General features: G+C 45.0%; 2 protein-coding genes across 2 annotated transcripts in view; one reads left to right on the top strand and one right to left on the bottom strand.

Annotated features, from left to right (window-relative positions):
- Positions 1-138: 138 nt before the first annotated feature.
- On the top strand, positions 139-13,254 carry LOC143324501 (ataxin-1-like). The gene is made up of 3 exons (XM_076737052.1): positions 139-605; positions 4,426-6,486; positions 7,879-13,254. The coding sequence occupies exons 2-3, from the start codon at positions 4,693-4,695 to the stop codon at positions 8,578-8,580; spliced, it is 2,496 nt and encodes an 831-aa protein (XP_076593167.1). The 5' UTR covers positions 139-605; positions 4,426-4,692; the 3' UTR covers positions 8,581-13,254.
- Positions 13,255-15,393: 2,139 nt separating this feature from the next.
- Positions 15,394-24,534, bottom strand: part of itga8 (integrin, alpha 8) — a 37,427-nt gene continuing 28,286 nt past the window's right edge. The window contains exons 22-30 of the mRNA XM_076738148.1: positions 23,273-23,352; positions 22,715-22,795; positions 20,997-21,102; positions 18,910-19,068; positions 17,728-17,844; positions 17,494-17,607; positions 17,102-17,203; positions 16,867-16,989; positions 15,394-16,753 (exon numbers count right to left, since the gene is read on the bottom strand). Of these exons, the coding sequence (XP_076594263.1) occupies positions 16,664-16,753; positions 16,867-16,989; positions 17,102-17,203; positions 17,494-17,607; positions 17,728-17,844; positions 18,910-19,068; positions 20,997-21,102; positions 22,715-22,795; positions 23,273-23,352 (972 nt within the window). The 3' untranslated portion in view covers positions 15,394-16,663. The remainder of the gene's footprint in view (positions 16,754-16,866; positions 16,990-17,101; positions 17,204-17,493; positions 17,608-17,727; positions 17,845-18,909; positions 19,069-20,996; positions 21,103-22,714; positions 22,796-23,272; positions 23,353-24,534) is intronic.

The following is a 24,534-nucleotide window of genomic DNA, read 5'->3' on the forward strand; positions in this document are numbered from 1 at the left end:
TCCGTCTGTTGCTCCCTCCCCCTCCTTCCCACTCTGTGTGAGCGTAGTCTGGGCGCTCAGCCAAGTAGAGTGTGTTTTTTTGAATGAATACCTGATGCGGCTGATGAGGCTGGCTGGGGGAGGAGCTGTGTCAGTGTGGAGTACTGAGAGAGAAAGAGAAGGAGGAGGGAGGTAGAGAGGGAAAGGGAGAGAGGCAGAAACAGAGAGAGAGAGAGAGAGAGAGAGAGGGAGAGAGAGAGAAGCAGCCAGGCAGAGAGGGAGCTGGCGGTCTGGTGGCCTTGCATAACACACGTTGGAGCAGCCTTGAACGCAGGACATGGTGTTAGCTTCAGCAGTGGGGAACTTCCTTCACCGTCAGCCCGTTGCAGGGGCAGCGTAGCCTCCAAACCGGAGACACCAGAGAGGAAGGGCAGAGCTGGAGCTGCTACAGCACAGGCTCCAGGAGAGGAGAGCGGCACAAAGGAGAGATTCAGGAAGAGGAGTCCTAGGAAACACGTCTCCAACACACATACGCACTGACACACATACACACACACACACACACACACTGAGAGGCAGGAAGAATCCTTGGACATGCTCTGCAAGCAGTGGCTGTGGAGAGACTGGTGAGCTATTCTTAGTACTTAGTACCAGCGGGAGGGGGGGTTGTCTCTTTTCTTCTTGATTTGTGGCTCAGTAGTATTTTCTGCACTGCTACTACACTCATGCACTCTCACTGTCATTCTAAAGCCCCCAGAGGCTACAGTCACAGCGTTAGTCCGGAGTCACAGTTGTAGGATTCAGCAGCACTGACCGTGTTTGGTGGTGGAGGTGCTGGCTGAGAGGGACAACCTGCGTACACATCTCTGCTCGTATACTGTGTGATTGGTGTGTGTCGAGCAGTGATGCAGAACTCTGGAGTCATTGTGAAGACAAACAGCCTGAACCCACTGCCTGTTCTTACTGTCTGCTTTAGTCTGCCACACGGTAGGTCCGCCTCTTAAAGGCACAGGCGCCACTGTTGTGCAGAGAAGGGGCAGTAAAATGGCTCTTTTGGGTATTAGAGGAAAAAGCAGTACACTGTACTGATCTGCTCTGTGGTTAAAGCAGCCGTGTTTGTAAGGGGGTTTAGAGGAGGTTCTATTTATATGCAGCGAATCACACATACACGTACATACATATTGTCTTCCACAGCACCTCCCCCTCTGTTTCATGCCAGAGCTCAGATTGATAATGATGTTTTTGTTTTCTATATATAGCCATTTGCTGTACAGGGTTTTCACTGTGTATCTATGTCTGGTCTAGCAGGTGAAACATGATGTATAGTAGTAGTGACAACAGGTTCATCACCCCTGGGTCATTGAATTAGCTTTTTGCATGAATCTTTTGCACTGAAGCAACCTCTCGGGACACTGTCACTAAATTATTTTGTTGCCTTTCCGTTGCCTCCCTGCAACATCCTGCTGCAGAGAAATGTTATTGCTCTGAAGCCGTGGACCACTGCGAGGAGTAAATAGTGTGTCGGGGAGCATGAGAGAGAAGACTCAGGGCTCAGGCAGAAGGAGGTGGGGGACTGGAGGAGCTGGCGACTGCTGCGTAACAGAGGGGATGTAACTCTGCTGGGGGGCCTCTCACCTGGAGACAACAGAGAGGAGGCTGAATGAAAACATCGCTGCATGCACAGTGGCAGCAGACACACACCGCTACACAAACCTATTTCTCTGGTTTGTGCAGCTTTTTACGTGGGAGTATGAAAGAGGATCACATGCAAGGCTGGTTCTATCACTCTGTCTGAGCTGAAAAGCATCAGTGTGATGAGCGGGACAGAGAGCGGGCCTGTCCCCCTCTCTCCCTCTGGTGTCATCCCTCCATACATGTCTCAGATATGACAGCCCTGGACAAGGGGACTGACTCAGGACTCCCGTGCTGTCTGGCTCGGCGTGACAGTCTTGAAAGCTCGTCTTTGTTCTCCATAGTATCACACAGACCGTATGTTTGTTGGTGTCGGTATTCTAATAATAGTCTGACGCTGGAAAATCTAGGGAGGCTTTTGGCTGCTGAGCTGTGTGTGCAACCATGTGCAGAGAGTGCCGTGCACAGGTCATGTGAGGAAAGGAAAAACACCTTTAAGAGCATCCTGTCGTATCTGTGGTCTGTTCACGGTAATGGTGTATTTCTGTGTGGTATTTGGAAATCAGTGCGCGCTGGCTTTGTCTTCCAAGGAAGTAGTTGTGCTTCAGATGTGATGTCATTACATTGTTGACAGGGTGTTGCTGAGGTGGGGTTGTTGCCACTGAGCGACGCTGCACAGTGTCGCTCAGGCTGTGGCGGCGGCTGTGTTGCTGATCGGGGATCTCTCAGCGAGGCGGGGGCTATGGCGCTCTGATGCTGCAGGCGCTGCTCAATGTGGGTCAGGAGAGGCAGCACTCTGTCTTCTACCCATTCCCTCTCCCTCTTTCTCATTCCTAATCTTCTTTCTTCTCTCACCCCCCCCCACACACACACTCTCATTCTTTCATTTACACAGTTCTATCTGTCATTTTACATTGCTTTTCTCCCTCTCCTCCCCCTCGCTCTCCTCTTGCTGTTTCTGTTTCTCTCCAGCTCTGCTTCTCTCCTCCTTTGTTACATCTGGTGGATCTACCAGGCTGTGTGGTTAAATGAATTGCATGGAGGTTTTCACTGCCTTTAGATGCAGTGACCTTGTCAGATCTAGCGTTTAGAGTCAGATGCATCTAAATAGGAACTGACCAAGGTCGCCTTCTGTGTTTTTTTTTTTTTTTTTACCCCCCTCTGTCTTTATGTAACATGTCTGTAGCTGCCTGCTGTAGTGAACCTCATCTGTAATATGAAAAACGGTTTAGCATTGTCAATAGCTTAGCTCCTCTGAATGGAATGCAGGGGGAGAAGAATGAATGGATGGACGTGTGAGTGTGTGTCATACACTACATCTCTGTAGTGCCTCTGGCTAATGAACAACTCAGAGTCATGTGCATTGACCCACAGATAAGCCTGCAGGAAAGAACAGTCAATCTGAAAAAGAAACTGTGAAAAAAAAAAAAAGGAGCTCGTGCGAAGCAAAAGGCTGCACGTCAGCGTCGTTGAATTAATGGACGCACTGCATATTGTTTGCGTGTGCATGTTTTAGCTATGTGAGCATGCATACATATGAATCTAGTGTATGATGAGACTGTCAGTCAAACATTTGCAATGGCTAGCTGCTGCTGTGGTCTGTTGACATAGTTAGGTGCCCTTCAGTAACCTGCCTTCTATACATCATGAGTTCCTCTAACCTCCTCATTTCTTGCTTCTTTCAGTGCTCATTTAACCCAGCATTCATTCTGCCTCGTACTAAACCAAACTCTAAGAGGGCCTACTCATTCATTGTTTGTTCTCCACTTTGTATTCCCTTGAACTTTGCAACACCACTCGAACAGGGTACAACGGAAAGCCATTGTTGAAATATTTTGAAGCACTTCAGTCATAGCAACAAAGGCCCATTTACGCTTCTCGCAGAATGTTCCACAATCAAAGTTCCAGCCATATTGTTTTCACTTCATTTTTTTTTTACTGATGTGCCCACTGACCCAGAGTTCCTGTCTGGAGGTGGATGTTATATTTACAGTAGCCCTACTGACTCAACACAAGGCCGGGAAGTGTTAAAACAAAGACAAAAGCATGCACTCCTCTGAGGCTGTAACTCTGTGCTGTTATCCTTTCACTGTGTTCTGCTTTCTTACCCCAGAGCCTGGAGCAAGATAACAGCCGACAGCAAAGCACATACGCTTACCCCGTCCACATGAGCGCGCACACAGAGAACACACAAACACACAAACACAGCAATTCAGGAAACTCCCGCCTGGTGTCGAAAACATGAAAGAGCCTTTCCCATGTTATGTAAATGATGGCACAAAGCTTTGCACCGTACTTTTTTGTGCGTCATACATCATTATTCGTGGTAATGCTGATTGAATTGTGACAGGTTAGTTCATGCAGACACTCGAGGGGCATCTTTAGAGGTTGATCTTGGAGAAACACGGAATGGCCTACATGTTGTGTTCAAGTGCATTAGACAAACATTAATCAGATGCTGTAGTACCAGGTACCACCTTGTGGCAAAACCAAGAACAACACTTTCACAGACATGAAAGCAGGGACATTTTTAAGAGTAAAGTATTTTGGTGTTTGCTGTTATGCATTTACAGCCCTGCAGGAACATTTTGTGGATATGGTTAAAGAACACAAGCTGTGCTTACTGAGCTGGTTCTGCAGTGCAATTAGACTAATGAGACTGAATTGAATTTCAAGTCAAGTCAAGTTTGTTTATATTGTTCATATTCAGAGGCTGTCCTAGAGGGATGAAAATCTGTATAGCATATTAGTTGGAGATTTGAATTTATTATTATATTACCTGAGTATTTGATTTGAGCTTCTCTCTGCCGTCAGATTCCTGCCGACATCGTGGAAGAGGTGGATCGATCAGAGATGATTCCTCATGAAGTCTATGGAGCTCATTTTGTGAGCTGGAGTGACTCCATCTTCTCTGCCCTGAGACCTGGAGCTGTCTACCAGTGAACATAAAGACAGCCAGAGCCACACAGCACAGAGAGAGGCCGGCCCCTGCACGTGACCATCGAGTGGAGGAGAGAGAGAAAGACGAACCCAGGAGAGCGTAGCAGTCCTACCTGGGAATATTAAGACCACCCTGGCACAATGAAATCCAACCAGGAGAGGAGTAATGGATGCCTGCCTCCTAAGAAGCGGGAGATCCTGGCTCTGGAGCAGAGGCCAGTGGCAGTAGCCACAGCAACTCCTCCAGCTGCAGTGGTTCCTGACAGTCCCCACACAGAGAACCTAGCGTGGCTGGCAAGTGTAGCCAGTGAACGCTGCAAATCGAGGGACGCAGAGAGCCCAAGATGTCCCATCTCCTCCACTTCCTCCTCTTCCCCCTCCACCTCTATTCCTTCTGCAGCCACTCCCCTGTCTGCAGTGCCCTTGGCCTCCCTGCCTACAGTTTACCCCACAGCCCTTCCCCAGCAGGCAGGGACTATCCAGTTTGCTCAGCTGGGACCCAACGTTCAGTTCATCAGCTCTGGGCCCTATGCTGGCTACATCTCCTCTCACATCATCTCCGCCAATACTAGCTCTTCACCTAACAGCTCTGCCATAGGACAGCGTCCCCACCTGGAGGGTTACACCACAGCCCTCATCTCCCCCAACACCAAAGGGGATCAGCAGTTTCAAATAGGCCTCTCTCCCACAGAACTGGCTCCGGTGTCACTTCCAAGCTCTCCTCAAGTCACCAGCCAGTACATTCATCTGGATAGCAGAACATCTCTGACTGTCAGCGGAAACGCCGTCACTTCACCTCACCTGCAGCTCCACCCTCACACCGTCCTCCCTCAAACGCTTACCCTCGCTCCATCCCAGCTGGTGGTCCAGTATGCAGATGGTTCAGCTGGAAAGAAACCAGACGGGCATGCTAAGGGTGTGCTGAATGGGGAATTGGAGGTTGTGAAACAGGCTAAAACTCCCAGCCAGTCAGCGAACCATCAGCAGGTCCAGAGCTATGAGGCCAGACATATCCTCCTGCCTGCAGACTACAGCCAGAACCCTGCAGGACTTCAGACCTCGTTGGTGCTGGTGGCCCAGCCCAGCCATGGAGCTGAACGTGAAGCTGGCTCAAATAAGATCTCCTTAGTGCAGACTGAGAAAGGGGGCATCTGTTTGGGAAAACCAGTGTCCAAATCTTCCTCTTTCACCTCCCTCACTTCCTCAGAAGTGGTTAAGTCTGTTGCACCCCATACAGTCATCCAGACCACCCTACCCTCCGAGGAGCTGCCAGCCAGTCTCTATTCCTCCACACAGCCACCAATCATTGGCTATATCACCAGTGCAAATCAGCACGCTCTCAGCTACCATGCGACACTTCCTCAGCACCTGGTCATCCCGAGTGGCCAGTCCCTCCTCATCCCAGTCAGTGGCACCAATAATGGCACAGAAATTGAGGTTAGTCGTTCTGTCAGTGCCCTGACTGCTACCACTACTCCACAAATATCCACTGCGATGCCACATGCCTACTTGGCCACAGCCCTCTCCAAGTGTGAGGCGCTAGGGCCAGATGGAAATCAACCACCCCCTGCCGTCGCACAGGCACCAGCACTGCCGGTCCTGCCCTCAAACCCCGCTCCTGCAGTGGTGGCAGCTCCCTCCCCAACTCCCGCGCCTGTGCCCGCTCCCGCCCCTGTTTCCATCCAAGCCTCTCCTTCCATCTCCTCTTCCTCTTCCCCAGTTGCGCTTCCTCCATTCTTCATGCGAGGCTCCATCATCCAGCTGGCCGACGGGGAGCTGAAGCGTGTGGAGGACCTCAAGACGGAGGACTTCATCCAGAGTGCTGAGATAAGCAGTGAGCTGAAGATTGACTCGAGCACTGTTGAGCGTATTGACAGTGGGCAGAGCCCAAATGCTGTGATCATACAGTTTTCTGTGGGAGAGCTCAAAGCCCAGGTAAATTAATCCTTGTTCATCATTCTTGTGTGAATAATCATGAGTTATATTTTTTAAGCCACTATGTTTGAACTTTGAAACCTCAAGTCTTTGATACCCCCTAGTGATAGTATCAAAAACACATACGTAAATTAATAGTCACAAGAATTCTGTATTTTACCTAAAGTTAATAAAATTGAAGAGAAATGTATTAGGGGATCCAGTAGTGGCTGCCCTTGTGCTCACTGTGGTCATCAGTTACACCGTAAAGCTAGATAAGCTTTGAAATCTATCTGTGATGCAGAACTGAAGAAATTGAGAAGACTCCTTTCTTCAAATCATTATTTTTCAGCCGACCATTGTTCTCTAGCAGTACGACCAACACTGCTCCCTCGCAGGTTAGAGTTCAACAAAAAGTTTTGTGACATGAATGCATAATGTAAACAAACATTTCTGACAAAGCTCTGTTGAAATTGGTTATTAAAGAATTGCACTGAGAGGGAGAAAGTGTTTTTTTTCTTTCCATTAAATGCCCCAGTGAGCCATGCCAGTGTAACCCTGTTTACACCGGACATTAACGGGCATCTTGGGTGTTCCACTCAAGCCATCACCATTCACACCTGTGTCTATCATGCGACTCCAAGCTGTTCTGCTGACCATCTGCGTTCAGATTTCATGGCGGCCTACATCACTTTTGCTAGGTAAAAGGGCCCCACGCACAGTTATTGAGTGTCACCAGATTTGTTTCACAGCGTTCGTCTAACGCTGAGCTAAGAACACAAAAATGTTTCAAGTACTAATATGTATGAGCCATTCCAACTGTTGAGGCTGGCAGGACAAAGCCATCTGAGGAAAAGGGAAATCCAACCATGAACATCAGTGCTCCTCTATAAGTGTCACTAAAACAACCCCCACGTCCTGCACTGATGAGGTATGTTCCTGTTACCCCCTGAGCATTTATGCTACAAAAGATATGTGGCCACATGCATCCCAGACCACCCCAGCAAGTGGTATGAGTGATTGGATCACAATGCAGTCGTTTTCACTTGTATTTAGCGCTGCCCACTTGTGATTGGATCACCCGAGACGCATGTTAACGCAGGTGTAAATAGAATCTGTGGCAGTGAGCCAGCACGCACAATATCACGACCCTGGAAGCAGCTGAATGGAATTCAGCCATCGTCAGTTTTATTATTAAACCTGCGAGTTCCAACTGTGACATGTCAAAAGGTCTTGTGTAAAAAACAAACAGAACAGAATCAGTTTCAAGATGCATAATAGATGCCCAATCCCATGGAAATGCGCACCAATTTGTAGCTTTAAGCAGTTGTTTGTTTTAAATTATCCTGAAATAGTTCAGTCTGTATCTAACTAAAAGCTAATTGTGTCTCTTGTGCATGTGCTCATCTCCAGGTGTGTGTGGAGGTGCTGGTGGAGTACCCCTTCTTTGTGTTTGGCCAGGGCTGGTCATCCTGCTGCCCAGACCGGACCACCCAGCTGTTTGAGCTGTCCTGCGCTAAGCTGTGTGTGGGTGATGTATGCGTGTCGCTGACCCTCCGCGGCTTAAGGAACGGTTCAGTAGCAGACAGCCAGCCTTTGGGGACCAAGCTGAAGACTGGTCACCTGTCTGACTCCTGTCACAATGTGGATGCTTCTGTCAGAAACAGTACGAGTCCAAACACTGCACACAGTAACAGTGGCCTCTTCATGAAGGCTTCCAGTGCAGACAGGCTGGAGGAGAGAGAGCAGGTTACTGGACCGGGACCAGGACTGGAACTACCACCAGGATTAGGACTTGTTCCAGGACAAGGGGAGGCGATCTACGGAGATGCACCAGTACTGGCGGTCTCTGGGACAGGAGAAGTGAGACAGGAATCAGTGAAAATAGACAGACAGATTGCTCTTACCAAAATACAATGTGGTGATCCAGAGAGACCCGCAGTCCGCAAGAGACGCTGGTCAGCTCCAGAGCGAGACCAGACTGAGAGAGCTGAGGAGGAGCCTCCTCTGACTCTGCCCAAACCCTCCTTCATCCCTCAGGAGGTTAAAATCAGCATAGAGGGCCACTCCAGTGCTGGGAGTGAAAGGTGCTTGAACAGAAGAGTAGACTGTTGAGAGAACTTTTAAGGAATTTTTGATTACCTGTGGTTTGCTTTGTGTTTTTTCCAACCCCCCTTTTCTCTCTATCCAGACTACTGTAATATAGGCTGAGTTTACACCGTATTTACATGTTTTCTTTCACAAAGTCTGATATCTGCGATGAAGTACAGTAGAGCACCTTCATAAGTGGTATCACATGAGATCAGTGCAATCAATGCTGAAAGCTAAAATGAATGCAGCGTGAATGTTTAGTATGAATGGCAGTCAGACACTTGAGCGTGTCACATATCATAAGCTGGATCTCTTTTGTCACGTGACTTATACCTGTTGGATGCAGACCAGTCAACCATTGCTCTTATCACATGAACAAGCACAGACCCCGATGTCAGCGTGTACGAAGTGGGTAACCATATTTTGACCCGTTTGTGGTTTATGAGTGGTTGGAGTCAAAGAGAGACCTTTGGTGTTTCGATGACAATGCTCAATCATCGTGGCTGTGATCTCTGCTGCCTTGTGTGATTATCTCATGAGGCTTTGAGTTATATTTTATTACTTTTTTCATGCCATTACAGATGTGTGGGCTCCTGCAGGTGACCTTGTGCCACTTGTCTCTGCGTGTGTGTGTGTGTGTGTTTTTCTTTCTGTGTGGCTGTCAGACAGAGCACAGGATTAACGTGTGTTTGTGTGGCTGTAGCTGAGAGCTCAGCTGTAAATACAACCTGCAAATATCAAGACTGAAAAGGCCTGAATGTAAATTGCTGAATTTGTCCTCAATACTGACTCATGAAGTCATCCACGTACTGCTTGCCACACCACTGATGAGTGTGCGTGCTGAGAATTTGATGCCATTGTTTTACGTGGGTGACAGCAGCGGCAAATGGGTGCATTCCTCTGGTGAAGTTCCTCAGTCAAATTTACCTTTATAGTTTATTTGCAACGTCTCATTATCCCTTTCAAGAATAGAACTAGTTAATGTCTGTCTTTAACCGTGGCCACGATGTGCAGCATGTAAAATCAGCACAAATAGGGAAGAATCAAGGAGACATACACATGGTATGTTCCTCATGCTGCAATGTAAACCCTAGTTGGTTGACTTGCCTAAATGCATTAATTAATTATTTTGGCCACCTGGGGGCAGCAAATTGATAAAAGACCAGTGTGTAGGATTTAGGGGGATCTATTGGCACAATATGGCAGAAATGGAATATAACAGTCATTTTTTATGTTTCCGTTCGTGTACAATCACCTGAAAATGAGAATAGCTGTTTTCGTTACTTTTGAATGGGCTCTGTATCTGCATCTATCTACAGAGGAAGTGGGTCCTCTTCCATGGAGCCCGCCACGTTACGCTTCCATGTTTCTATAATAGCGCAGAATGAACAAACCAAACCTTTGGTTCTCCTCTAAGATAGGAAGGGGAGGATGGAGTGAGTGGTGTTCAGATGGCTGCAATCTGCGACCCCACTGCTAGATGCTACTAAACACTACAGAGTAGCCCTTTGACTCAACACTGACATTCCCTTTTGGATTTGATATGGCAACATTTGTAGTAAACGATTGCGTAATTACACATCCAGCAGCAACATTGGCATTCATTTGCATTCATGTTTCAGGTGACCTAATGAATCAAAGTCCACTTCATCCTACTTTTAGCTCTGTTTTGGTCTCTACCAACTCCTGAGGGAAACATCTGGCCCTTCAGTTGTTAAATTCTCCATCATGTTCAGCAGGTAGTTGCCAACTTTGTCTGCCATTTGGTGCTGGGCTGGTAGATTTTAACGGCTTTAACAGAGCTTTTTTCACCAAAAACACCTGCCTGCTGCGCCTGAAATCGACTCCCTATGAGAGCAGTGAGAGAAAGTTACAGGCTGAGCTGAAGGATGCTGAAAAGTTCTGCTGAGCTGAGAGGAACTGGAGAGTTAGGTAATAATTTGCACCTTTTCAGATTACCCTCAGACCCAGTGTTAATATAAAAATATCGATTAAAGCAACATTGAATGCAAACACTATAAATTAACAAAAAATGGTGCAGTATTTATCTATTGATGGAAAAATGGTCCCATCCCATTCCACTGACCCATCCTGTTGCTCTCATTGCAGAAACTATGGCCTTAGATATATGTACTTAGTTCACAGGAACACATGATTTTTATGGTTTTACCATTTAAACCTATTTTCCTCACTGATGGTATGCCTTTCTCAAGTCCATTCCTGTTACATGAGAGTACTGTTGTGTTTGATTTAAACAGCTCTCTGTCCCTACATGTCTTTTCTCTCTTAGAGTAGAGCCAAAATAAATATCCTACAGTTCATACTCAGGAACAATGTGTATCTGTATGTGTGTGTAAACAAACAGTGTGTGTGTGTGTGTGTGCCTGAGGCAGTCTGTGCATGTCCACAGTCACGTGTATGTGTGCGTTCTGAGCAGCAGCACTTTGATGAAGCATCCAGCGGCAGTGCGGCGGCGGCGGTGGTGTCCCTGCTCCTCAGCTGTTAGATATAACGAGAGTAATCGACTGTTTTTCATCGCACCGCGTCCTGCAGGTTTATCATTGAGAGAAAACATTATATATGGAGCAGGGAATGTAAACACACATCGGGCAAACTATCTCAACTTTATTTTTAATGACAGACAGAGCTACTATACAGAGAAAGAATGAGTTGTAGAGTTAACTAGCCAGCTAGTGTTGATCATGTACAGTAAATTGTATCCTAGAGAGTGTACAGTGTGTGTATAGATATTCTAACCCTTATGTAGCCTATGTACTGTATGTGCCGCAGCGCCTCCTTCTTCAATCATTCCATTAACTCACCAATATCAAGTGGTCCTGCTATCATTTTTGTCAGTTCAGGTATTGCTCTCATGTTCATGAATGTGCTACAGTTCTTTGGGAACACCTACATAAATTGGCCTCCTCTGAATTTTTAATTTGACTCGCACACTGTACCATACAGTACGTGTGAATACGAACTGCAATTTATCATAATAGCCATGGACCTTTTATAACTCCTGAAAGGTGTTTATTGTAAACCCAGACTGTTCTGTTTGTGTTTGACTGCTCAGGCTAAACACTGCCCAGTGACTGTTCTCCAAAATGATGTGGTCTTATATTTTTCAGTTACAAGGTAGAGGTACTGTTTCATCAGTTTGTCTTCGTAGCCATTTTCTCTGCGTGAGCGTGGCCCGTGTTTGTATCTTTTTCTTTTAGAAATTGTTCTTTTTCAAATACAGACCTGAAATGACATCATGACGCAGACAAATCTATGAAATGTAGGATTAATGCATTTTGGGAAATATACTTGCTTTCTTGCTGAGAGTTTGCTGGGAAGATTGATACTGCTTTTACCCCTGCAGGGTAAATATGAGGCTAAGGCAAGCAGCCAGGTATCTTAGCTTAGCTGAGCACAAGGTTTGGAAATAGGGGGGAACCGTTAGCCTGCCTCTACCCAAAGGTAAAATTCACCTACCAGCACCCATAAAGCTCAGTAATAGCCATTTAACACAAGTAGTAAAAACATCATATTGTGGTTTTATGGAGGAGTTATAGTCTTATATACTTCCCTGGCGCCTTGTTGTCATTGTGGGTTTGTCTGGTAACCAGCAGGGACTCCAGGAAATACTCCAGCACCTTCCACCCTGTAAAACCACAAGGTATCATCAGTACAATTGTATGGATTAAACAAACAAGGTATAAGCAGATTATGCGTATCTTACAGTCTTCATGCTAAGATAACCGGCATCTGGCTGTAACTTCATATTTACCGTACAGACATGTAAGTGCTCTCAATCGTCTCATCCAACTTCCAGCAAGAAAGTGAAGAAGCGCATTTCCCAAAATATCCCTTTAAAGGCCTTGCACACCCACTCTGTTATTCTGGCTAATTAGTCTTCAGCTCAGGTTGAAGCTGGGAGGAACTGTGGCGCCCCCAGCAGGTGAAACAACGAGTTGTCAATCAATTGCAGTCCTGAGAAGTCTAATCAGGTGAAATTATGTGCAAACACCTGTGAGGCTGAACCACAGGTGTTTAGGGGCTTTAAACTCAAAGGTTCAGTAATAATATTATGTCCCTTTTGCGTACAAATGTACTTAAGCAGGGGCCCTTAATTTCAGAGCCTTTCTAAAAAAAAAAGGTTGAAAATTGTGTATCTATGATCTATGGAATTGCACTTTGTCATATGGGGTTGGAGTGGTGTTTTAGTCTAACTAATACACAGAAGTAATATACAGCATGTCTGAGAGAAATTGTACACTAACAGTACAGCATCTCAGCGATTTGTAAATAGCCAAAGTCTTCCATTATAATGTTGGTATGACCTTGTTGCCAGTGGGAAGGATGAACACTGATCCCCATGTACAGACCTTTTAAGTTTAATTTCCAAAAGACATAATTTATTTGACAGAAACACAGGATATTGCTTCACCTAAGACGTTTTCTTTTGCACCAGCTCAGAAAACCAGGAAATTACAGGAGTAAAAGACTTTTGAAAAATGATTTTGTAATTTGGGTCTGTTTGTTGGATAAATCTCAGCTAAGCTACAGTATGTCCTACGTACAGTATGTAGTATGTATCAATAATGTTCCCTTACTTTGATGGTGTTGAGGTTTGCTAGTCAGAAACTGTTAAATCTTTACTTCAAATGTTTGATTTTACATTTGATCAAATATATTCAAAGAAATAAAGAGTCTAAAGAAAAATGCAGTGTGTGTCTCTTTGTGGGAGAATGACAAAGACAAAGAAAGTATGTTTCTGCAGTTCTTTGTGTCTCACTCTGTGCTTTGTCAGCTGTGCGACTGTGATAAATGTTTCCACTTGAGAAACGCCTGATAATATCTTCACCTCCACTCTCCTGCTTGTAGATTTCCAACAGGAAACTTTCATATTCTGAACACCAGCCGTGACAAGACCAACACGGCGACTACTTGGAGAAAGTGATAGCAGATTTTCTTGCTGCTGAATAACCAAGGTTGTCTTAAAAAAGTTAATGTTTCCTGTAGAGAATATTCTTGACACTGGTTACCCCTAAAGGCATTTTTGACCTCAGAGTCTTGCACCCTGGATCATTTTTATCTTGTAATGTTTGCCATGTTGTTTTTAAAAAACAGACTCTTCTTATTTCCTGACCACATGTTCCCTGCACAAATGAGAAGAAGAACCAAAGAGAGGGGGGGTGGTCATAAAAGGCCATAGCCTGAATGTGTTACGGCTGTCCCTTGTGCCTCAGATTATTTTGAGAACCTGCACACAGGCCTGAGGGGAAGAACAGATTTAATCACAGGCTTTGTGTTTCAAAATGATCTGTTCCTCCAGCTGCACTGCTAATGAAGAATAATAGAATTTGCACTTTAATAACTCAAAATGACAAATGGCGTTTGGATTCATGCAACTGTAGAAATATCAACGACTAATCTTATATCTGCAACAGTCTGATCGACGTGCATGGATTCACGTTCACAGTTCAAAGTTCCACCTTGTTGTGTGCTCCTTTTTGACCTGTGCTGGCTGTTCATACACCTCATCATTAATGCACAAGTGGATTGTGAATTTGGAGGTGCCTTCTGGGATCTGACATGCTGTACAGATACTACTCTTCAAAATGTATACATTGTCAGTGCTGACTTTTTCCTTTCTGGTCTTATTTAGCCTCATGCCATTCTCTCAGTCTTGCTCCTGCATACTTGCTGCCTCTCAATTCAACTCAGCACAAAATCAAATCCAATTCCTTTGAAACTGGTTAATGGTGATATAAGTAGATATGAGTGTGCTGTCTTTAAGGAACATTCAGGTTAGATGGACAGTATTGATTCTTCTGCCTCACTCTCAGGCTGACTTCTGTGGATTACCTGTATGATCTGTGCCTACATCTATATCTCCCAAAAGCCAGGAAATTGTGATGTTGTGTCAGGTCTGTGGTGTAAAGTCTGAGGCTGCTGCAGAGAGACTGAATTTGGAGAGATGACAAGAACCTTAATAAAACTCAATGCGAAACATTTTGTGGCTCCACAAAATCAATCTATCACCATGCAGTACAGATTTACAGACTATATGTGACCACAAGCTTAATTCTCAGATGACCAGACCATCTTGTAGCAGGTATATAGTGAAGAGGAATAAAAATTAGAGAACTAGACTGTAGCACTGTTTCATAGAGGCACCTGTAATGCTACAGGTGTTGTAAAGAACAGTAAATGGAGAATATTTAAACAGACAACTCAGTTTGGAGCTTGGACGACAAAGCATCTCCACCAACGCTTTGCTCTGCAACATCCAAAATGTATCTTCATCCTATCGGTTACTTTTTACTTGTCCTCAATGTATACTGCATTTATATGGGCGCCCACAATTCAAGTCATCACCACTGAGGGTCACTGTCCTGCATCACACTGATTCCTCAGGTTCATTTCTGACAGCCAGTCAGATTTCTTTATACTTTGTACCACCTGGGGGAGCAAGAGTCCTTCCTCTGAGGAGGAGCCCTGATCACTGATGATGTTTGACAAAACCGATTAGAAAAGAGTGGAGTACGGGATGATTCCAGATATATCACAACTCTATGTACGCTAAACATTTTGTGTGTGTTTTTAAAATTGAATGTAACCTACACAGAGCAAAAGTGCTGTGTGATATTAGTATTAAGCAAATACAGGGTCTGTGGGTATTTGTCATCATTAGTATGGAAGGAAAGTTGTAGTGCAGAATAAAATGACTTTTAACATATTTCAATTTCTTATTATATTATGTTTCTGTGCTCTTTTTGCAGCAGATGCATTGATGATTTCATTCTTTCGCTTCATGTTGAACAAGACAGTGTAAAGTTCAGTAAATATACAGAAAAGGAACAACACTTTATTGTGATAAAACTCCACACTTGATACAAAAACCAAATATGACTGAAAGGTGACGGATTAAAAGTTAGTTTTAAGCTCAGAGTGCTGCTGATGTCCTGACCGCTTTGCTCTGCCAGCCCTGTGCACGATACGCTGATGTCAGATCAGCAAATGACAACATTCAACACACTTTTAAATGTCACCCAGTACGTGCAGTAATGTACACAGTCTCAGACTGCAGTCTGCAGCGTGTTTTTGAAGTCTTATCAACTGCTATGTTAACAGAGACATGCAAACCTTGAACTAGCAGGGCTTCAGCTGGCAAGATATGCTCTAATTCCTCAAAGATAACATCCTAAAATCATTCTATCAGGACAATAATAAGTTAGTTAATAAGTCTGTCTACTCACTTTGCTCCATTTTAAAACCTTATGTTGTGGGGCTTTACTGTAAATCAGTCCAAACAAATGCTTTTGTTGTTCATATATTCTAATATCTAATACACCAATTAAATCATTTCTATACATAAACAATGGAAAGCTCTAATAAAATAATGCCAGTGTAAACAAGCTTCAGTATCACGCAACGCCCAAATATTGCACATACATTCATAAATATACACATCAACTTTGTGCCTTTGTGTTTATGCATGTGGCTGCATCTGTATGTGTGTGTGATTAATGTGGATACAGGCCAGTCTGGACAAAACAAGGATAAATTAAATCAGGTGGGGAAAGAGTTTCATAAGTGATGACACGAGGGGGACCTAATCAACACACACATATGTACAGTACTACACACACATGCACACATATGAACACACACATACGCGCGCACACACACACGCAAAAGCACTTGTGCGTAGACCTCAAGTCTCTTTGTGCCTCACTTACACAGACTCACAAAAATGTTAAGTTACAGAAACATTTAAAGCATTGTCTTCATAACAAAGTCCGCTCTGTCTTCAGTTCTCGTGTTTCATCACAACAGATAAACCAAGGACATGTGTGTGTGTGTGTGACTGAGTCTGTTACATGTTTTTTGGTCCCACTCTGTCTGGTCTGAACCTTGTTCTTTGGTCCCAGCCTGTGTGGCGCTGCAGTCTTCAGTCTGTCCTTTCAGTCAATTTCATTACCAAAGAGACAGAAGACATCCAGCCAAGGAATGAAGGGTCCAACAAATACAGATCTCAGATCTGGTTCAAGCTACTCAGAAGGTGCACATCCCTTCTAAGCCACAGTCCTCCAATCAGGAGCTGTTGCAAATGGTCTTAGGCGTCCCCTGTTTGATCAGACGTCAGCTGCTCCTGGTCGGAGACGTTATCGTCAGCTGGTGGCCGCGCCCGGTCAAAGAAACCACACTGAGGGATCACATTAACTCATTAGTGTAACACTGGATAATTCAATTACTGTACAGAATGCTGAAGATGATGGATGATGATTGTGTGTGTGTGTGTGTGTGTGTGATATATACCTTCCACATGGCTAATGTTAGCATTGCCAGCACCAGCAGCCCCAGCAGTATGGCAAGGATGATGACCCAGAGTGGGACAGCAAACGACACATCAGGAGTCCCCCATAACACCAGCGTCCCCATCTGCAGGACACAGACAGATACAGTTAGGTGTTTATTAGTGCTGATACACGTCCTTTGTCTCCTTTAGCACGTAACACAAACTCACACACTTCTGTCACTGCCTGCATCTTACCGAGGTGGCGTGTTGAGGCAGGGTGGAGGGGTGGATGCGGTAAGGCATGGCTGTGACCACAAAGGACACAGTCGAGTTGAGGATGTAGGGGTCGTTACGCCGCTGTCAGACAAACAATCACATATTTGACTTATTGTGTTATCGTTATTTTTATATCTAACATGGACAAGAAGTTCCTAAAGTGCTCAGAGAAACTGATAATTTTAAAATCTACAATTTACAATGACAGCTTGGCAAACTCCATCTGCTAATGAAGATCATGTTGTTGTACCAAAAGCTGAGGTACAACAATGAGAAACCCTACAAAAGAGAGTGACACACTTGGGAAGGAAGCAAAGCATCAAACAAATAACAGACAAAAAAATTTCACGGCGACAGGTCAAGACACCGACCTGCAGGAAAGTATGCGCCCAAAGTCTCGAGCGGATCTTGACCACCGCGCTCTGCCTACGATCCAAGCGGCCAACCACGCACATGATCTTCAGGCAGGAAATGTTGGTGCAGTTCTGCAGAGAAACAAAGGATGTGGAGAAGAAACAGAGGACAGAGAGAGCGGAGAGACGTTAAACAGCCGCGAACCACCAGTGTGCTTTTTAGTTTGTTTTCTCGATGTGCGTGAGGCTCACCAGGGTTTTACCACTGTAACTCTGAGAGGCGGTGACGGCTCGTTTGTGGCGCTGATGAGGAGCGCTGGTGTTCCTCAAGAAACCCAATAACTCAGGTGTGTCCTGGAGAGAGGAAATCTGAGACAGACGAGGAGAGTCAACATTTTGACTATTTTACTTTTTATATTTCAACAACTCAGCTGAAAACAGCCAACCTGGAACGACAAGACGATCAAGTCAAGGATTTGAGACATTTGATTAGAATTGTCTCATGTATTTCAGCCAGTTTATATTTGCTATGAAGTCAGAGCTGAGCTATAAAGTGTCTATCATAATAGATCTTCAAAAATAAAACTAAATCTTTTGCAAATGGGAGATGATGAGAAACAGAAAAGACAGTCCTCTGTTTCATCTTTAAACATTCCTCTTACAGCATGTCTGGGTCTTTTGAGGATAGTTATTAGGAGGAACATACTGATTATCACATTTTGATGGTGTAATGTGGTCTGTATGGCACATGGGCTCTGATGCAGCCCTGACAGCCGATGAGAAGATGGCGGGCCTGAAGACATACCTGAGGAATGCTCGTAAAGTACGATTTTAAAGATGTTTTAAGAGATGTAATAAAATAAGACAAAATCAGCAGGTGTGGAAACAAGTGTGACATTTCGATCTGATCCAAATGCTTTTTGTTGAAAGGAGGATTTTCAGAGATTTCCTGATTGCGCCTCAAATGCTGTCCATCAGACTTCGTTTTCGTATGTGATTCCAGCTTTTTCTGACATAATTGTGCACTTTATGAAACAACTGAATGTTTTCTTTTGGAATGACTCTGCGGGTGATATCATACATACTGGAAACTATCAAACTCTAATTTCTGCTAATAAGAATAATACTCAATCCACCTCATTTGGAGAAAACTGGCTAAGAACACGGAAAGAAGCCAGAAAAATGGGAACAATTATGTTTTCAGTAAGTGGATATAAATGATGGAGAGATACATGGATGAATAGTACGCTTGCAGTATAATAAATAAAAGTCCTCTGGCTTAATAGTATGCAAGAAAGGTAAATTAGTGGTTAGGAATACCATGAAATATATTTCCAAAACAGGCATGTACGTCCATAATTACATGTCTCTAAATGAGTTTTTAAATGCGTCTGTCTGCATAAGCGTGTATATGTTCATATGTTGTCGTGTTACCTGAAGGCCGAGTGGATTGAGGCTGGTGTTCGTCCGGCAGCTAATTGGTCCTTCAGTTTGAATCTCCATGGCATACAGCAGGTTCTCGTCACGGAAACGGGAGGGCCAGCCGACCTGGAGCTCGGCCTCCTGAATACTGCTGGGACCAGCGTTATGGAGCTGGAGGCAGAGATGGGGAACAGAAAAAACCCAGGAAGTTGTCAGGATTGTGCTTTCTTCTGTCTTATTAGTAGGTCTCAAGTGACTGAGGCTATAATGAGGTTATCATAACTGCGGGATGATGACACAGGCCACCTGTGTTTTAGTGAAGATAACTGTGACACGACATTCAGTCACTGGGGATTAAAATACAAGACAAGTCAAACCTACAGCATCGCCTGGCTCATCATTCCACACCAAGAGTAGGATAAATGAATTATGAGCTTTAATGAACCATCAATTCAATAAATCCTCATATTCTACCTCAACCTGTATTCTCTTTCTGTCTCTGTCTCTCTCTCTCACACACACACACACACACACACACACACACAGAGTCATTAACACTGAAGCTAGTCATCCAAACAGGACATGATCCCGGTGCTGCAGGGCAGGAATTCTGCAAGAGCAAAAACTCCGTCCTCTCTAACTAGAAGCAGCTGCCAACTGGGAAAAGTACCGCAAATGAAAATCATTATCAGCTGCAGGACGGGCCAGACACTGCTGCACTCGGGTTCAATGAAGCGGCCGTCCCTTTTAAACGGAAAGAAATCACATGTGCAGTGCATGGACGCACACATGCACATACCCCTATTGTAAACTGTCGCCAGTCTGTCTGCCATCCTCCCTCCTTCTATCTATTTGTCTGTACCTCCGTTTGACCTTGTTTTTCCTCTTGGTGGTTATTACTCATTGCTCTGGGTCCAGACTTAAAGGGATGGTCTGGATTATTTGAAGTGGGGTTATATGAGGTATCGTCAGTGTACTACCTACAGTGGATGGCGGTCTCTACGCCCCCCCAGTTTGAAGGAGCAGCAGGAGTAGTGGTTTAGGAAGCTAAGCGACGTACTGCTGTGGGCGGCAGCAACATGTATTTTAGCCACCAAAAAAGGCCCACACCAAACAAACTGTATCACTTTGACTGTACGTTATATTTAGAATATTTTCACCACTTGGCCTTGCCATCAGTCAGCCCTGCTGCTAAAGTGCCACTTCCTCGTTCTGTTAGTTAGTTAGTATTATTGTGTGACGCTGGTGTTTAAAAGGGTTATTCAGGATTCACCAAAGTCACACAACAACATAAACAAACTAATCGATTGAGGCAGCGGTACACCAGCAACTTCCCCGTTCTGCGAGGTAAAATTACTGGTGTGGTCTGATTGGGACTGTGGCTTTGGAGACAGCAATATTCACGGCTTCAGGTCCTGTCAGAAAGGACTTCCTGATGGAAAGTAAAGCAGTGAAAATATTCTAAATATAGCTTACACTTAATCTGATATTGATTTTCTTAGGTTGGTATTTTGAAAGGTGGCTAAAATATGTGTTACTGCCGCACCTGTCCACAGCTGCACGCCGCTTAGCTTCTTTCACTGGTACAAACTGGGTGCATGCCGGCCGCCGTCTACTGTGGGTAATACACTGAAGTACCTCATACAACCCCACGTCAAATTAATCCGCACTATCCCTTTAAGAACAACCCCTCCTCTCTCCCTATCTTCCTCTTCCCTCCTCGCCTTGCCCCCTACTCCCTTCTGTACCCCCCCCCCCCCCCCTCTTTTTCCCGCCTTACAGCAGTAATTACTCCTGAGCTGGAGACCTTTGATCAGCCAGAGCCCAATTCATTATCTAGAGCTGCTGTTTTTCTGTGTGTGTGTGTGTGCTACTGTTTACTCCACCTGACAGAGCGCCCCCCCCCCACACTTTACAACTTCCCACACCTATTTTTCTGCTCTTTTCATCTGAACATTCAGACACAGAGACCAGCGACAACAAAAAACAACAAAACAACCCAGCCTTCTACCTCCTCGCCGCTCTGAGTGCCCCTCTACCTTCCTCTTCACATGAGACTGAACTGTGTGGCTGTGTTTTGATTCAGGGCGTGCGTTTACCTCGTAGATGTGTGTTACTTGTGGTCCCACGTCGTCCTCCCTGACAGGCTTCTCTTTGGGTTCCCAGCGTGGGAATGGCAGCACCACCTGAGAGGGATGAGACACCCTGAGGAGAGGAGAAACAGCTCGGTGACACTGATGCATGTACACACCGATAGGTTTGGAAGTCCATCTAAATATAACATTCACTGACTGTATGAATGCTGACTATTGGTCACTGTGAGCATTCAAATCAAATCAAATCAAACTTTATTTATATAGCACTTTTCATACATAGTGCAACACAAAGTGCTTTACAAGAGTTAAAAACAATATAAATAAAAACAGAATAACATGAAAAACCCAACCCTCCCACCCCCCATGTGTACTAACACACACCCTCAACCACATGCATACACACACACAGAAACAAACACACACACACACACACACACACACACACACACACACACACACACACACTCACATTCTCACCACAGACAGTAGCAGAAGTAATGAGACATGCAAGGCACTGAGGATTGAGGAGAATGCCACCTTTGGGGCCGTCCACACCGAGAGGAGTCATCACAGGCTATGAGCACAGGGGGCACCAGCACCCGGGCCCCACCAACCCTGACGTACCGGCGAGTCCCCACACCAAGGTAGGGAGCCCCCCCACCAGCCGGGCCAATGGGGCCCGAGGACAGCACCCCCAGAGCAGACCAGACACAACTCTCAGTAAACTGAACTAAACTAACTAAAGTGTCTTGTCACCTACACCCAAACGCAAGGCTGTATCCCTCCACCGTGGCTCAGTAATCAAGCACAGAGTGTAAATTTTGTATTAAAATCACAATAACTCTGAATATATTGAAGTTCAGTACAACACCACCACTGACTATGACCTCAATGTTAAAACACCGGTGTGACAGTGCCCACAGTGCATTAGGTGCTACAGGTGTATCTAATTAGGAATTAGGAATTAAACAACAAAAAACTACTGTTAAAACATTCATGTAAAATCTATATAGAGAATTCTATCAATGATAGTTCAAATGTTGTCAGCATTGAAGATTAAAGCTCTAAATGGCAGTTTTGGGGATTTTCCTGGTTCGGAAACTGTTGAAAAGCTGATTCCGCTCCATTTGATGACACCATTCTGAAGTTGTCAAGGTAGTCTGACCTACGTGGGCAAAACTGTTTACGCTGCGGGCGCAGTCTCATCAGGTTTGAGCAAATACAACATTTAAAATGCAAGATGGACACGGCTGAGTCAGGACAGCCTCACTGTACAAAAACAGGAACTCATATGTCCTCGTCTCTCTCTCATCCCCGGTCCTCCTGTGTTTGTATGTACAACTGACCACACCCAAACAACGCCACGCAAGAATCCAAGCTTTGAAGTGTGCCTGTGTCTCCGTGTGTGTATGTTTGTGTGTATCTCAGTGGGCACATGGACATCCGTGAACATGTCAAAGGCTCACAAGTCTCCCATGTGCTCACGATTAGTTCAAATTTATTTCTAGAACTGTGTTTTCATGCTGTTTTCCATCTGTATATAAACAGGCTCCACAAATTTAAACATCTCAAAAAGGGCTGTAATATCCTGCAAACACCAACAAGTATAGGCCGAAACCAGATCAGTTGCATCTTTGTGAAGCAAACACGACAACAAAGAATTTTGTCACTGTTTCTCACAGAGGACACCACGCTCTCACACGCAAAGATGCTTGACTCACCCGCGCAAATCGAGTTCAGCGACGGCAACGATGGACAGATTCAAACTGACTGGGTTGCTGTTGGAGTTATCTTTGTTGGAGCTGTGGAGAGATTCACAGGGAATTTAAATAAAGTAAATAAAATGAAAACCACACATCACCCTCACTGTGCTATATATTCTGCATCTATTTGCAAACATTTCACAGGAGGCTGTGATACAATACGAGTGAATGCAAAGGTTCAGAAAAGCTCAAGTATTTTTGTGTTCAGCTGACTCCAAGAAGATTTTCTCTGGCAGCGGGCTTGGCCAGCATTTAACTGTCTGTGTCTAGTGATGTGATGCATTGAGAGCAATACAACGAAGCAAACAGTGAACATGTTGTGTCTTGTCCCTGGAGTTCCTCTGGGCCATCCGCCTTCTTCTGTCTCTGCGGTCAGTTCATCAAACCACAGACAGCGACGTGATCAGGACAGACACAGGACTAATTTACATGGCTCAGACAGAAAGACAAACAGCTCTTTGTGTGTGTGTGTGTGGGAGGTTGGGGGGCATGCGTGAGAGTTGATGGGTGTGTCACCTGTGGATCTGCATCTCAAAGTTGATCTTCGGTCCGGCATCATCCAGCCTCTGGACAGAAAACCTCAAACCAACAGACAGCTGGGCGATAGTGTGGAGAAAATGCAAAAAAAAAGAGGGAGAGAATGTGTAAAAAATGTGAAAGAAAGAAAGAAGAGGTGGACAGTTAAAGAGGGGAGAGAGAGGAAAGAAGGGCAGGAATAAGATGCATCTGTGCATCAAAATCCACATCATGTTCAAAGTGTCCAGTCATAGACAGTGAAATCCCTCTTAACTACATCCTCTTCTGTTGTTACATAGGCAGACGATTTGGTGTGCGTGTGTGTGTGTGTGTGTGTGTGTGTGTGTGTGTGTGTGTGTGTGTGCGCTGACAAGAGCAGAAATCTAAAATCAGAGAAAATCCAGACTACACACACAGACACACACTTAAACACTACAGTTAAGGTTCTTGTCTCTCTCCAGTTTAAATCCCCTGTCCTCTAGGCTAACTGAAAACACGTGGAGGGTTTACTTCATCATCCACTTTATGGCAACAGCGTGTGTGTGTGTGTGTGTGTGTGTGCTTGTCACTGTACGGCAGTGTACACGTCCATGTGTATGTGTATGTGTCTGTGAGCACTACTGAGCAACAGGTCAAACACATGGTCCACAGAGGGAAGTGACAGCATGCAGACTCGAACTTCACAAGGCATGACTGCGGGGGGGGGGGGGGGGGGGGGGGGTGCGGGACTACAAAGTCAAGGCCATCTTTATAGGACACATCAGAGAGAGCCTGGAAGAGAAGAGCATGAAAGATCTAAAGAGACAGACACCAAATGAGTATGAGTTGTTCAGAGAGAAGACATCACTATCAGCTACGATACGCTCTGTCACAGGCGGAGGAGGAGGAGGAGGAGGAGGAGGAGGACAGCCTGACAAAAGTCTGAAGAGACCAACTGTGTCTCCTAAAATCTGTTGAGCATCACGGGCCAACTTGAAAGGTGGTGGTTAAAAGTTTGTAGTTTCACCCGTTCGAGCGACCAGCAGCTGTGGTCAGCTTGAATTTATGTTGGTTACAGTGGATTGTACATTTTCACGGTCAAGAAAAATCATCAAAACATCCACAGGAACGCTCTCAAAGCACTCTCGCAGTGTTGCATGATTCCCCGCTGTCCATCTGTTTACTCGGTGTATTCCAAATAATTATCATTTTGCCACAATATGGCTAAATACACTGCTTCTGTGTTGGGTCACTGCCCTCCTTAAAACTCCTTTGCCACAAAA

The sequence above is a fragment of the Chaetodon auriga genome, chromosome 8, assembly GCF_051107435.1.
Source record: "Chaetodon auriga isolate fChaAug3 chromosome 8, fChaAug3.hap1, whole genome shotgun sequence".
Taxonomy (NCBI): domain Eukaryota; kingdom Metazoa; phylum Chordata; class Actinopteri; order Chaetodontiformes; family Chaetodontidae; genus Chaetodon; species Chaetodon auriga.

What these genes read in the sequence shown, in the direction of transcription:
- LOC143324501 (XM_076737052.1), top strand. Translation starts at nt 4,693, where the DNA reads ATGAAATCCAACCAGGAGAGGAGTAATGGATGCCTGCCTCCTAAGAAG. An exon ending in TGGGAGAGCTCAAAGCCCAG is followed by an intron (nt 6,487 to 7,878) that starts GTAAATTAATCC and finishes GCTCATCTCCAG; the next exon opens with GTGTGTGTGGAGGTGCTGGT.